The 16,030-nt window shown below is 37.6% G+C and overlaps 2 protein-coding genes across 2 annotated transcripts; one reads left to right on the top strand and one right to left on the bottom strand.

Annotated features, from left to right (window-relative positions):
• Window positions 1-6,577: 6,577 nt before the first annotated feature.
• Window positions 6,578-11,797, top strand: LOC104893049 (hypothetical protein). The gene is made up of 3 exons (XM_010679095.4): window positions 6,578-7,022; window positions 9,624-10,916; window positions 11,436-11,797. The coding sequence occupies exons 1-3, from the start codon at window positions 6,840-6,842 to the stop codon at window positions 11,661-11,663; spliced, it is 1,704 nt and encodes a 567-aa protein (XP_010677397.1). The 5' UTR covers window positions 6,578-6,839; the 3' UTR covers window positions 11,664-11,797.
• Window positions 11,798-12,368: 571 nt separating this feature from the next.
• On the bottom strand, window positions 12,369-14,463 carry LOC104893050 (pentatricopeptide repeat-containing protein At1g31920). The gene has a single exon (XM_010679096.4). It carries the CDS (start codon window positions 14,209-14,211, stop codon window positions 12,394-12,396), a length of 1,818 nt encoding a protein of 605 aa, XP_010677398.1. The 5' UTR covers window positions 14,212-14,463; the 3' UTR covers window positions 12,369-12,393.
• Between the last annotated feature and the right edge of the window lie 1,567 nt (window positions 14,464-16,030).

Genomic DNA, 16,030 nt, shown 5'->3' on the forward strand with positions numbered 1-16,030 from the left:
TAACATGATCATAATGAAGTACCATGCCAAAACCATAAAAGATCACAAGGATAAGTGAAAACTTGCATTGGCGTGTGCCTCTTGCAATAACTTCTAATTCCAGCCATGGGGGTAGACATCACATATAACCCAAATATTTTCAACTTTTCTTATTTTCCTCCACAAACTTCACCATAATCTCAAAATCAAAGATCAACTTCATGTCTTTGACCAACTATGCGTTTGGCTTGTACGCTCAACATTGTGTAACAGTAGCTTAGTTTAGCTACTAAAAGGATAATAAAGAATTCAAGCAATTCGAATTAATCTTGACTTAATGAAAGATAGAATATCTCAACTAGAGATATAGAAATGAAAGAGAGAGAGAGAATAGAAGGATTATGAGTGATTATTATTAAGAATGATAAAGATTACATCTTAATGAAGTTATTTATAGAAAATTAGTTGTTATAACAGAATAACAGAATTGTAAGCTATTGTACATTCCTTCCTCCTTAAAACAAAACTAGTCCTCTAGTTTGTTACAACAGCAAAGTAAAACAACTCAAGGAATAACAAATGAAGGAAATTGCTTTTCAAATTCTTCAGCAACCTCCCAAGTAGCCTCTTCTACTCTCATGCCCTCCCATTGGATGAGGTATTGAACTTGGGCTACATTGAGGTGTTTAACTACCCTTCTGTCAAGAAGAGCAAAAGATTATAGGAACACATCTTCTGGCTGGCCTTGTAACCAGGAGGGAATATGGGCTATTGCTAGTAAAGGACCCCTACAAGTCTTTAACTGGAACAAATGGAATACTAGATGAATAGCCACATCTTCAGGTAACTTTAGTTTATAGGCAACCTTTCCAACTGGTGCAATTACTTCAAATGGACCTGCATACTTAGAAGACAATTTCTCATTGTACATAATCCTCAATTTTTCTGCCTATAGAGATGTAGCTTCAGCCATACCCAATTTCCAACTACAAAGCTCCTCTCTGATCTTCTTTTAACTGCCTGGACTTTTGTCTATGTTGTGCTATGTGTAGATGGAATAGTAACAACTTGATCATAGCATCTCTCTTTTGAAGAGACCTATCTACTACTGCTACTTTGGTTTCACTTGGGAGATATGGAAGGTATATAGGAGGAGGCTGGTTATAGACTATTTCATAAGGTGTGATATGAATAGAAGTGTGGTAATTGGTGTTATACCACCATTCAACAAGGGGTAACCCCATTGACACTCCCTAGGTATAATCACAGCACATACACCTAAGGAAATTCTCTACACATTTGTTAACAATTTCAGTTTGGCCATTAGTTTGAGGATGGTAGGCTGAAGAAAGTAACAAATTTGTTCCTTGAATAGAGAATAGAGCCTGTCAAAAGTGACTGATGAAGACAGAATCTTTGTCACTCACAGTGGAGTGTGGCCAACCATGAAGCTTGAACACTGAATCCAAATACACTTGTGCAACTTCCATGGTTGTGTAAGGGTGTTTTAGAGCTATAAAATGCCCATATTTGCTAAGCCTGTCCACCACTATAAGGATAACTTCCCTAAATTGGAACTCAGGTAACCCAGTGATGAAGTCCACATATATGTCCACCCATACAGCTGTAGGAATAGGTAGAGGTTGCAAGAGGCCACCTTCTCCTGATAGCTTCTTCCAGAACTAGTAACAAACTTAGTTATACCCCTCCAAAAGAAAAGAGATTTAACTCTTTGTAATGTAGCATCCCTGCCAGAATGTCCACCTTGTCCTGAATCATGAAGTCATTTTAAGATCTGCAACTTCAAATCATCATCAGGTCTTACCACTAGCTTATGATTCCTCCTTAACAAGCCATCAATATAAGTGAACTTGTTCACAATTACTCCTTGCTGTAATTGAGAGATAAGATGCAAGAGATTTACATCTAAGTCATAGCTCTTTTGAATAAGAGAGCTTAAATTGGAGTCTAAAACTAACAATGCTAAGCACAACATCTCATAACGAGACACCCTCGAAAGAGCATCATCCACTACATTCTCAGATCCACTTTTGTAATGATAACATAGTCAGAGTCCATCAATTTAGACAACCAGAATTGCTGAAATGGAGTTGAAATTTTCTATTGCAATAACCATTTCAAGCTTTTTTTTGATCAGTTCTAATGATAAATTGTTGACCTGATGAAAGGTATTGCTCCCATTTTTGCACAGCTGTGACAACAACCAACAACTCTTTCTCATACACATAAATTTTTTGCCACCTGGGTCCTAATGCCCTATTGAGGAATGCTAGTGGATGGCCTTGCTGCATAAACACAGCTAAACACAACTCCTATCCTAGTATTTGAAGCATTAGTTTCAATCTCAAAACGAAGAGAGAAGTATTGTAAGGCTAGAATAGGTGCAGAACTCAAAGCTTGTTTGAGTTATTCAAAAGCTTCAGTAGCAGGTTGAGACCATACAAACCCTCCTTTCTTTAAAAGTTGATGCAGAGGTTTATTGACCCATGCATAATTCTTGACAAACTTCCTATAGTAACCTGCCAAGCCTTAAAAACTCCTTAATTCCTTCAAACATTTAGGCTCAGGCCACTCGACAACATCAACCACCTTTTGAGGATCAGTTTCTACTCTCATTCCAGAAATGAAATGACCCAAGTACTCCACCTTATCCATAGCAAAAGAGCATTTCTCTTTTGGCAAAGAGAGTATGTTAGTTGTTGCATGAGCACAAATACTTGTTCAAGATGCTGTAAATGAGCTAAAAGGTCTGCACTATAAATCAAGATGTCATCAAAAAAACTAATTACACATTTTCTAAGAAGTGATTTAAAAATACGGTTCATCTAACTTTGGAAATAAAGAAGTTGGAGCATTAGTCAAGCCAAAAGGCATGACTAAAAACTCATAATGACCATGATGAGTTTTCAATGTAGTTTTGTATACACATCCTTGTGAACCCTCAATTGATGATAGCCAACTCTAAGGTCAATTTTGCTAAAAATAGTAGCCCTAGCTAGCTCATCAATCAACTCATCAACTACTGGCATTGGAAACTTGTCCTTCATAGTCTTCTTGTTCAAGTCCCTATAATCAACACACATTCTCCAGGAACTATCTTTTTTTCCTACTGACACCACAGTTGAGGCAAATGGATTATTGTTGTCCCTAATGATGCCCTGATACATCATTTCTTGAACCAACTTTTCAATGATATCCCTTTGTTTCAAAGGATATCTATATGGCCTTATATTAACAAGTTTTGCTCCAAATTCCAAGGGAATCCTATGATCATGCAAAGCTCTAGAAGGAGGCAATGCAGTAGGTTCCTTGAAGATGTATGCAAACTTATGAAATAGATGGGTAATGCAAATAGGTTGAGATTGCTGCTTAGTTGAGCAACTTAGCAAAGCCATGTCCATGTCCATAGTACTTATATTTCTAGGGTTAGGAATTAACTGAAGGAAATACAACTATATAGAGTTAGTTGTAACATCCTTAGTGTTATTCCCAGCAACCTGCACTTGCCTAAGAAGAGCTCCCTTCAACTTCATAGGCCTAGCTCCATACTCAAACTCCATTACCAACTTCCTAGAGTCCCATTTGACCACCCCTAAATGGCTAAGACATTGAATACCAAGAGCCATATCACAACTGTCTAGGGGTATGATCAATACATCAGAAGAGAATGAAGTGTCTTGCATTTTCCATGTAAAGTTTCTATACACTGATTGACAAGCAAGATGGTTGCCATCTGCTACAGTAATAGCTTGAGGAGCTATAGTTTTCATTTTCAATCCCAATAACCTGGCTATACCCATATCCAAGAAATCATGAGTTGACCCGGAATCAATCAATATGTGAATTGATTGTTTGCCACAAACACCATGAACCCTCATAGTCTGAAAAGTATGGCTACCAGACAATGCATGAACAAATGTTTGAGGTTCTACTTCAGCAGTCTCAAATGATACATCACCTATATCTCCAACATTCGTTCCTTCCACAATAGCCATTTCTTCCACTTCCTCACTAGGTATTTCCACTAAGAACAACTGGGTTTGTCTGAGCTGACATTTATGTCCTCTTTCATAGGGTTGTGCACAGAAATAACACAATGCTTTCATCTGTCTTTCTTTTCTTTCAACAGGGGTTAAATTTATGTGGGGTCTAGAAGGGAAAGAAGCTTTTTGGTAAGTGTTTGGGGTGGGTAGAAGAGGTGGTTTTGTGGTTGTTTTTATGATTGAAGGGTACTGAGTTTTAAGGGTTTGTTTAGTTGCTTCTAGGTTCTCTTCCTGCCGTCTTGCATACTCCACAACACTAGCAATGCAACCAGACTTGAAAGCTCTAACAAATGGCTTTAAAGTAGATTTTAGACCTCTAATAAAACTATCTAAAAATAAGATTCAAGCAAGAAATGGCTTTGTTGCAATATGAGGGATCTCATATTCTCAAATTCATTAATATAAGACTCAAGAGAATCTTTCTGCTGATGTTTATTATATTTCTCCACTACATTAACACCCACTTCATCTCTAAATTGTAGTTAAATCAACAACAAACTCAGTCCAATCTACATTCTTTCTTATTGCCATGTAACTAGAAATTCAATTTTCTGCTTTATATATCACATTCAAACAAGCCAAATATACTTTATGATCTTCAGGTATTTTACACAATGCAACGTATTTATTGCATTTTTAATCCACATTCTAACATTTGGACCATCGAATGTGGGATATCAAGTTTTGGCACATACCCTTGAACTCCTCTTGAAAAATGATTTCCATTGTCCATGTTTTTTGGGGAAGCTTCTGATGACCTTGTTTCTGTTTCTTTCAACTTGTCATCCAGATCTGTCACCATTTTCAACATTGCTTCTTACATTGCTTCTTGAAACTCCAAGCTCTTCTCTGATTGCGATTCCAATTCCAATTCCTGCTAAAGTAATTTCAATTGCTCCTCCATTGCCTGCACCCTTCTGGTTACCGCAGGAGCCAACTTAAATGAATTCCATCTAAATAAATATGAGTTGATAAATTCATCGAACACCTTAAGCTCAGTAATAATGGAGGAAAATTTTGAGCAATCAACAATTGTTCAGCTCTGATACCAATGTAACAGTAGCTTAGTTTACCTACTAAAAAGATATTCAAGAATTCAAGCAACTCGAATTAATCTTGACTTAATGAAACATAGAATATCTCAACTAGAGATAGAGAAATAAGAGGGAGAGAATAGAAGGATTATTAGTGATTATTATTCCGAATGATCTAGATTACATCTTAGTCAAGATATTTATAGAAAATTAGTTGTAACTAATTTTCCCACCAAGATTGTGTTATAACAGAATTGTAAGCTACTGTTACACATTGTGCTGCAAATAATTCCTTCGCATTACAAGAAATACAAAATAGTATAAATGTTCCCTTATCGAAGGTAAAAAATTATTTTGTGAATTTCGCAACCTATATTAAGTGCTCGTTTGGTTGAATGTAGGGAGTGCGAATTCCTTGAAAATTTATTTTCCCATGTAATTATATTTCCTAGGAATTGCTAAATGTTGTTTGGTGATTCATGGAAAGTGAAAGTTCCATGGGAATTTCCACTTACCTAGGTCTGATCCCCCTAGGTAAGTAATTACCTCCATTTTGTGGGAAGTGGAACTTCCTAGGAAATTCTACTTCTCATGAATTTGTCAACCAAACAATACCAAGAAATTTTAATTCCTAGGAATTCCAGCTTCCTATGCTAAACAATATCAACCAAACAGCACCTAAATAAAAAAGGGATTGCATCCAATAACCAGTGCATGGCTTGCAAGTAGGTGTTCACTGGCCCATTACAAGTGGATCAAAATTTGGAAATTTTTTGGACATGGACCGATTCCGGCTTGGACCTGAATTTTACCGACCTGGTTCGATTTTGGACATGTTGGACCTAAATCTATGTTTTTGTAAAAAAAAAAAACTTTTTTTATTTAACTTAAACATATTTATAAATTAGATACATTGAAAATAAATTTTTTAATAACAATAATATTCCTTAAGGTAATAAATAGTGGGAACTTCCTAACTTTTAAACTTATCTAATATATAATTTTTTTATAGTAAAAAATCATAAATTTCGATCCACCGTCTCGGACCGAAATTTTCTGAGTTTGGAGCAAACATGACTAGAAACCCGAAGCGGGATTTTCTCTATACCGAGGATCGAAATTTTCGATTCAGTTTAGTCCAATCCGGATTAAATTCCGATTAGGTCTAGATTGCGGTCCGACCCCGGTCTTTGTTCAGCGCCACTCGCAAATACTACTAATCTATACAAATATATTAAAAGGTGTGCGTGACAATGTACACACACCACGTGACACCTCTTGCTATTATACATAACACAATTACCATCTCAACCAACTTTTAATCATGCTTTAAGTGTCCACATTATTATATTTGTACCTTTTAAATGTTGAGTTTTCCTTAATAAATTTTAATGGGAATGAAAAAAAATGCATATCAAGATTAAAAACACTATACTAATCCGGGACGACGTCCGGACTCAAATACTAGTTATTGGGTTCGAAAAGTGATCTAAGCAATGCATATGTAAATCCGGTAAACTTCCTCTCCAAGAGACCCAAGACTCTAAAGTCTGATCTCATTTGGTTTTGTTGGTCTACTCTTCAAATCTTCCCTGTCTCGATTTAATTAATAATCACCATTCACCAATCACCCACACCTTCTCCTCTTCTCCCACCAAAAATAATCGTCACTTTTAATTTCCTGAAACTCCATTTCTCTTGCGAATTGCAATCCCCCTTTAATACCAGAAACTGAAAGAAGAAAGAAAAAAAGAGTTAAAAAATGGATTTCGAGCTTCGTAGAGCGAGAGAAAAGTTGCAGAAAGAGCAAAAGGAGAGGAAAGATAGGGCAAAATTGAAGGTTGCCAGAGAAAAGAAAGCTAAAGAAGAAGCTTCTAGAAACCGAGAAGCGCTTGAAGCTGTTCAGAGAGCTCGCCGCATCGACGCCGCCCAAGCTCAAATCAAGGTTTTATTTTTTCCTTGCTCTAAGTTAGAATTTAATCATCCAACTAATACTATAATTCTCATTTTTATTGATCATAATTCTGATTGATTCATACTTATTTATGTTCTTAGGATATGAAACTTATGTTGTTTTGCTTTAATCTGTGATAATGTTCTTAGGATCTCACAAAGTTTTAATTTTCTTATATGGGATGAATTGGGTTCTCTAAATATACACTTCCTGCACTCATACTTTATCATTAGAAAGTAAATGTCATCTGTAGAATGTAATATCTTTTTTTCCAGGGATTAGGAAGCGACTAAGCGTAGTGATGTAGATTGTATTCGATCCTGGGTATTGGCCTATGAGACTTTACTAACTAAGCTAGATGGCATATACCTCAAATGCACATTGTGTAATATCTATGTGGAAGGTTGCTAGAACTTCCTGTCATTAGAAATTGTTTCACACTCTTTCACCTGATATATATATCCCACTCATGAATCCATCTGAATAGAATCTATTCCTCAATTAAGCGCGCACAATATATTTAGACCAACTAAGAGAATCTTTCATCTTATGCAAAATAAGAAACCCTGGCACCTATCTAGAAAAGCAATTATAGGAAGAGTTAAGGGTAGGTTATCTATTATAGGAGGTTTCACTCTGTAATCTTGTCTGACGCCATAAAGGTGTTCGGTTGATTGAATAGCACTTGGGAATTTTGGCATCCTGTTGTGGATAGTGGAAACAGGTGGGCAACAGAAGGGTTGTGGGAGAGGTCAGTATAAATGTGAATCGCAGAGGGACCATAGGCCTGTGACCTGTGAGGCTGGGAGTCTGTGACTTATAGTGATACTTATACAGTGATACCCAAGTTAGCTTATACTGGGACCATAAAAGGCAGAACTCTCCTATTAGTGACATATGCAGTTGGAAATTAAGAGAGGTTGAAGTTAAATTCACGTTGAAATTTGAGCAGGTTTTCTGTTCTGAAAGTGGAACTGGGATCTGGTAGATGACTGAAGTACTGAGGGTGAGGATCGGAAGAATTTTACCCTGTAGGTACTAACTTTTTTTGGAGGAATGTAGGGCGATTAATTTGATTGGAGGATTAGAGAAAAGTCACGATTCCTACTATTTATTTTCAAGGTTCTCGACTCTGTCAAACGGCTGGAGTATGCAACAATGTGGTAAAATCAAGATTGTGGTACAAAAGGGGTGTTTGGTCACTTAGGTTAGTATGGGAATGGGAGTGAGATTAGTGAATGGAAATTGGAAATGATTGAATGCTTCCAATTCCTTTGTTTGGCTTGTAGTATTGTAGTGAGAATAGATTGAATTAGAGAAGATAATTATTAGGCATCCTTTGTTAATGTCTTTTCTCCGTGACCCCGTCTTATTAATGGGGCAATGGCATTTGGGTAATATACTTCCATTGTAAGAATTTCCGTCCTGATTAACATCCCACTGAGTAACAAAAGGATGGAAATTGGAATGTAAGCCCCCAAGGCCAAATGCCGAAATCAACCCCCCGTCATTTAGTATTTTAGTCCCATGAAACAAATATTCAATTTATCATTCTCATACTTCTCTCCACACTAAGCTCGTTTGAGATATTCCAAGCACCCCTTGGAGTAGGGTCTAGAAAGGAAGGGTGTCTTCCACTCTAGCAATTATTTATTTCTGATGAGCATCAAGTCCTTCAGATCACAAAGAACACATGCTGGCATTAATTTCTCTGAGAAAGATCGGGGTGATTCGTGAATTTGTTGATTCAGTTGGATAGGCTTTAATCCTCAACTATCTACTCTGCTCTATCCAGATGCATATATCATATAGGTTCACCCTCTTTCGTCCTCAACTTAGTGCATTTTTTTATCTTGTATACTAGCTTCGTTAATTTTTAATTATATTTGAAGGTTTTTCAATTGTCTGATTGCCTAGATATTGGCACATTATTTCATGTGAAATTTCCGGGTTCTGTTTTTTTTGTGACACCTGAAGAGCTTCTGTTTGGTGGATGTAATGTTATCAATTGCCAATCTCTATTGTGAGGATATCTTAAATAAAAATTGCCAGATTTTGGTTACAATACTGTGTTTAAGAATTGTTTATGATTCAACTCATTTGCTCGCCTGCTAGCGGGAAGTGAGATATGTTGAAAATGTTTTTTTTTGTGTATTGATTGGGTTTTTGCAACACTGTTGATAAAGAATGTGTTGCACATCTCTGTGGCCTAAGTTTTTTTCCTTAGACTTTGCATGCCATCCCAAAATACTATGATGGTCCACACATTAATATACAGTCAAGCCTTCAACATTTAATGTTCTTGACAACATATCAAAACTAATAAGCAAATTCTTTATGCAGTCTGCTGGCGTTTAGCCCTTGTGGGTCTTTTGGTAGCTAGTAACAAATTGTGGTAATGGAAATGAATTTATATCTAATATATAAAAAGAAAGTCCAATTTTAATACCCATGCTAATGAAATTTCTCTTATTTGTCGGGGTATGTACACTGTAGTAACAGTGATACTACCTTCTCTTTTCTTTATTTGTGTTTGATTGACATAACACATGAAGGTAGTAACATTAAATTGTATCTTTTCATTTCTCATAGGTGGATGAACAAATGGCTGAAAGTTTATTGTCAGGAGGAGGAATTATATTTCATCGCAGTTTAGAAGCTGTGCTATATCCGGGTGTCGGAGATAAGATTAAGCTTCCTTCATCTTGCTTCACGGAATTGTCTGATCAAGGTGCTTTTGACAAAGGACCTGTATACTTCCGATTGTCTGTCGCTGGTCAAGTGAGTTCTTTTGACACTGCCACTAATAGAGAGAATCAAGGAGTGACATATTCAGGTGTGTTGGAGTTTACAGCAGAAGAAGGGTTTGTGGCTCTTCCTCCTCATGTATGGAGTAACCTATTTCCCTCAGAAGCGCCAGCTACCCCGCTGATTGAGATTCAGTATGTTCGGTTGCCAAAAGGATCTTATGCGAAACTTCAACCACAAGAGATTAACTTTTTGGACATTCCAAATCACAAGGCTGTGCTTGAAACAAGCCTTCGTCAGCATGCTACTCTCTCTCAGGATGACATAATTACAGTTAAGCATGGAGAGCTTACATTCAAGCTACGTGTTCTTGAATTAAAGCCCTCTCCAAGTGTTTCTGTCTTAGAAACTGATATTGAGGTTGACATTGTCAATTCTGATTTAGCCTCAGAGAACAGTAACCAAAAGGTCTTGAAACCACTCACTTTTGGAGCGCCAGAATCTGGGGTTGTTGAGGAAGGGGTATATATGTACTACAAATTCTCTCTTGACAATGATGTATGGAGTACAATTGCATCTGGGAATGCCAGAATAGAAGTAAAGTTGGAGCCAGATACAGACTTAGGGGATACTGATCTTTACATATCTAAACATCCATTGATGTTCCCCACACACCATCAGCACCATTGGTCCTCTCATGATATGGGATCCAAGACTTTGATTCTTAGCTCTCAGGATCCAAATCTGGGATTGGGTACATATAGTATTGGTATTTATGGCTTCAGGGGAACAACAAAGTACAAAATATTGTTGGAAGTTCAGGATAATATTAACCGAGGTCAGCAAGCTGGGTTGTCCACTTCAACCGCTGATGTAGATTCTGTGGAATGTGGGAATTGCAAGCACTTTATACCTAGTAGAAGTATAGCTTTGCATGAAGCTTATTGCCGTAGGCATAATGTTGTGTGCCAGTATGCAGGCTGCAGTGTCATTCTAAGATTGGAGGATGCTAAGAATCATGTGCATTGCAATAGATGTGGGAAGGCCTTTCAGCAGGCAGAGATGGAGAAGCACATGAAAGTGTTCCACGAGCCCCTTCATTGTCCATGTGGGGTGGTTCTTGAGAAGGAAGAAATGGTGAGTAAATCTCTAATTTCCTTTTACATATCTACTTGCGGGCAGTGTGCTTAAAATTTAAGAAGATGACATATGGCGATCCATCATCTTTAGACCCTTGACTGAACTGTCATAAAATTAAGAAGTGGTGTTTTGCTGTACTGGACTACAAACTTGCAAGGAGTACACTACTGAATCCAACCTAGATGTGTCTTCTTCTTCTCAATGAGATAAAATTTGGGTCCATTCTTTTCCCCTTAAATCAATGAGTTTAAGGTCTAATAAATTCAAATAATTTCAATAAGTGCAGGATAAATAAGGTGACAATAACGCACCCTTAGTGCAAAAAGTCAATTAATAAAGCACTTAATTTGAAAATGGAGATAGTATAATTATATGCATGTTCAGAGCTGTTATTCACATTACTCTAGTATTAAACTATTGTCAATTAAGGTGAAGTATTGAGGTACTACGATTACTCTGGGTTGTTCACTTGTCTACTATCTAATTTACTACTCCTGTAATTAATACTTTGATCAGGTCCAACATCAGTCCTCGGATTGTCCTATGCGGATGATTACATGCCAATTCTGTGGAGATGTAGTTCAAGCTGGAAGTTCTCCAGTGGATATGCGAGACCGACTAAGAGGACTTTCTGAGCATGAGAGTGTTTGTGGTTCCAGAACTGCCCCATGTGATTCTTGTGGGCGTGCAGTTATGTTGAAAGAGATGGACATTCACCGAATTGCTGTTCACCCAAGTAATTAACTCAAGTGTTCAATTGTGCATGTATTTTCTGGTCCAACATCTTATTTTAGATGCTGAAAATTGCGGCTTTAGCAGCCCACTGGTTAATGCTGTAAACCAACATATGTATTTATGGGAATTCCGGAATTGTATCATTCCCAAATGAGCGTATTGCTTCTTTCGGGTGGGCACTGAAGTTCCATACTCTTGATTGGTCACGGCTCAAAGTCTTGAATTGAAAGGCTTGAATTTACAAGTGTTCCGGAAAACTTATTTGTGCTTCGAGAAATCAAGATAGTAGTAGACTAGTAGTACAGTAGAATTTCGTCAGAGAGCTCTATTATTGAACTTGGAACCCAACTGTCTTGTGAACTTGCATATGCCTTGTAGGTTTTGGGGCTGAATCACCGTATGATTTTTTTTTTCTTTTTTGAATAAGACATATGAGTATTTAAACGTACTCTATATTTTTCATAATTTGTTTCTAAAACTTTTTTCCCATTTCTTGAAATTAGAACTCTTCCTACTGTTTGAGCTACCAACCATTTTAGCTGAAGAATTAAGATTTCCGCCTCTTTTCTTTTTACACTTCTGGGCCAGTTTTGGCCTCAACTTTAGGTGATTAAATGATGCATTCAATTGTCTCCAAAAAGCTGATCTTTCATATCTTTTTTGGAATTCATTGCTTGGCAAGCAGAAAATAGAGCTTGAAAAGAAGAAAGAGAAAACTGATAAAAAAAAATTGATTTATTTACCAGTAATCTCCACAAGAGCAAGTTCCATCTTTAAAATGGTGGAAACGATTTCGATCCCTAACAATAATTTTCCGGTTAAAGATTACAGAGATGAACTTTGTGTACGTGTGAGTATCTCTACACATCCTGACATTTCTTACTATTCTGATCGTTGTATCTTCAGGTGTATGTAAAAGTGCAAAAGCAAGGGCCAACTTTTGGCTATGATATCTCAACCTTTGCTGCTTCTCTTCTGCATGTACATTCTGTACAACTTCTGATGTATCTGGTACATACCCTTCAAACTTCAATTGCCACTCCATTTGGTGGAGCATCTCATAGATGTCTTCCCAATTGCAGCGCGCCTTATCCTGTGATACAAACTTGTACATCTTTCTTTTCACCTCAACTAGACTCAACCCAGCAGCTTGATCCAACCTCCTATCTGCCACCATACTTCGAGCCATGGCTGCGTCGTTCCATCTCTGAGCTCCAGCATACATATTTGACATCATTACATAATCTCCAGCATTGTTTGAGCCCAGTTGCACCAGTTTTTTAGCTACTCTTTCTCCTACTTCTAGGTTACAATGAACTCTAGAAGCGCTTAGGAGAGTTCGCCACACTACATCATTGGGCTCCATTGGCATTTTCTCAATCAGATTGAAAGCTTCATCAAACATGGCAGCTCGGCCTAGGAGATCCAAGATGCAACCGTAATGCTGGATTGTTGGTTGTATTCGATACTCAAGTCTCATAGTCTTGAATAATTCAAGACCCTCTTCTACAAGGCCGGCATGCCTACAAGCACTTAACAAGCCTAGATACACAACATCATCTGGCTCAATTCCTTGCTCAAGCATTTCCGAGAACAGTAGAAGGGCCTCGTGACCTTTCCCATGCATCGCGAGGCCTGAAATCATCACACAGTAAGACCATCGGTTCTTTGCACTCATTTTATCAAATAGCGCAAGCCCCTTCTCTATACACCCACATTTGATGTACATGTCAATCAAAGAAGTCTCAACTATAACATTTAGGCCACTGAAGTTCCTCATCAAGTATCCATGTACTGACCTTCCCAAATCAAGGGCACTCAAATGTGTACAAGCAGAAATCACACTTACTAAAATGCTCTCTTCTGCCCTAAAACTTCCCTCCCCCATCATATCCCCAAAAATCTCAAGACATTCCCACCATTTACCCAAATTAGCATGAGCTGCAACAAGAGCACTCCAAGAAGCAACAGTTTTCTGCTCCATTCCCTCGAAAACAGCACACGAGTTCCCAATTTCCCCACACTTCCCATACATGTTAATCTGACTGTTCTGCACAAACAAATCATCATGGAATCCAAGTTTAAACACCTGCCCATGAATCTCCCTCCCTAACCTCATCAAACCCAAACCAGCACATGCCTTAAAAACAAAAGGGTATGTGAAATTATCAGGAGAATTCCCTCTTTCAAGCATTTCAACAAAGATTTCAACTGCATTTTCAAAATCATGATCCTTAGCATACCCTCTAATCATATTGTTGAAATCAAATGTACTTGGATCATCAATTGTACTAAATACTAATGATGCATAATCCATACTTCCCCAAGTTGAAAGAGCACAAGTAGCTACTAAATTACTAATACAAAAAGAGTCATTAAACAATCCCAACCTCAACATATGACCATGAACTTGTTTCAATTCTTCCATGGCTTTGCATTTCTTCAGCAAAGAAACACTCTCTTTCTCTCTCCACCTACAACTGGAATCTGTAATTTGTGGGCAATTTTCTTGTTGCAACAAGAGTTGGGGTTGATGATGAACTGCTAGTCTAATCATCCTTCCATCACATTTTGAACTGCTATATGTTGATCATAATTAGAGTATAAATTATGCTTTTCTGAGTTTTCTTAAGAATTTTTTTTCATGGAAAAGGGAAAGAATATATTAAATGAAGAGTATTTATGTTTTCTGGGTTTAGAAAATGAACAAATGTTGGATGAAAGAGGATGGAAAATGAAGATTGAATGTCATCCATGGGAATTAGGAGGGAGAATTTGAGCCAGAGAAATGATGTTAGTTAACAGGACATATGGTTAAAAAGATAGGATAATGTTTTCAAAGGGTGTGGGCTGACATGACATTTTGACATGGCCTTGGAAGTTGGGACTTGGGAGTTAGGATCCCCACGGCCCATACCACGCATGGGTTATAGAAGTACTTATTGGCCAATAATATGGAGTAATATGTTTGTATTTTATTTATTTGTCACCCTTCCAATTCCCACTAGATGCCTAAATTAGTACATACACACGTACGTAAGGAAAAAACTATACTCACCATGATCATGAAAGACTAGATTATGTACACAGAGACCAATACCAATGAATATGTATCAACCAGATATGTACATATGTTTATTTGGCTTGTTGTTCATGTACATGTGTGCACCATGTTTTATGTACTAATGTATACACAATCTAAGCTTCGCACTATAGGTCCTCTAGTTTGGCTGGTAAAATTTTGTAAAAGTGATATCTATACTAATATATTAAAAGGCGTGCGTAAATCAGGAACGGTGCCACGTGGCGCTCTCCCTAGGGAGTTTTAGTTCATGTAATCCACGTACAATAAAAAAAATGAGAAATTGCATAGTATAGGTTTTGATCCCGTGACCTCAAGTTCATGTACTAAAGTTTTAACCACTAGACCAAGTTGTATTTAGTGATATCATATCAAAGTACAATATTAATAAGAGAAATTTTTCTTACCCGGGGCATAGCCCGGGCTTAATAACTAGTTTATAAGACTATAACTTGGTATTGAATTGGAAAATTTGTCGAAAACCACCTTTTATAATCACTTATTTTTGTGAGAAACCACCTTTTTAAAAAAATTGGTTAATTAACCACCTTTTTGGTTCTTTTTTTTTGTTGGAAGTCACCACTTGTCGGAATCTGGTGGTTGCCCTCGATTTTTCAGCGTTGACCATCAAATTTTCGTCAGTCTCCCCCCTTTATACTTCTCTCCCCTCCCCCCTCGCATCCCCGACAACCCACCGTCCCCCCTCGCATCCCCCGACAACCCCCCGGCCCCCTCGCAACCCGCCAGCAACCCCCCACCCCCCAACGACCATCCTCACCCTCCAATTTTCCCCGATTTTCCCTCCAAACCCATCATCTTCTTTCATCTCTCTCTTTCTTTCTCTCTCTCTCTTCCTTTATTTCATGTGTGCATTTGAAATTCTTAGAGTTATATAATAAGATTTGAACTTGGAACCAACTTGAAATTACTGAAATTGAAACACAATTTCACTACACAAATCCAGTCTGACTATAGACATTTATTCATTGATAGAAAATTAATCAATATGAAACTCCCCCCAAGCAAACACAGAGGCGCACAAAAAAAAAAAAAAGAAATTGAGAGAATGTAATACTGAAGGGTAGAATATTGAAGAAAATAAGAACTTCTAGCATACTAAAAACAAGTAGATGAATCGAAGGAAGAGGGATATGAATCGAATGGGTTGGGGGGGGGGGAATCGGGGAAAAAAAGGAAAAAAAGAAGGGTGTTATGACATCACGTGCCATGCACGTGATGGTCAACGCCGGAAAGGCGTTACTTAATGCCAATTTTCCGGTAAGTGGTGGCTTCC

Source organism: Beta vulgaris, chromosome 5 (genome assembly GCF_026745355.1).
Source record: "Beta vulgaris subsp. vulgaris cultivar EL10 chromosome 5, EL10.2, whole genome shotgun sequence".
Taxonomy (NCBI): Eukaryota; Viridiplantae; Streptophyta; class Magnoliopsida; order Caryophyllales; family Amaranthaceae; genus Beta; species Beta vulgaris.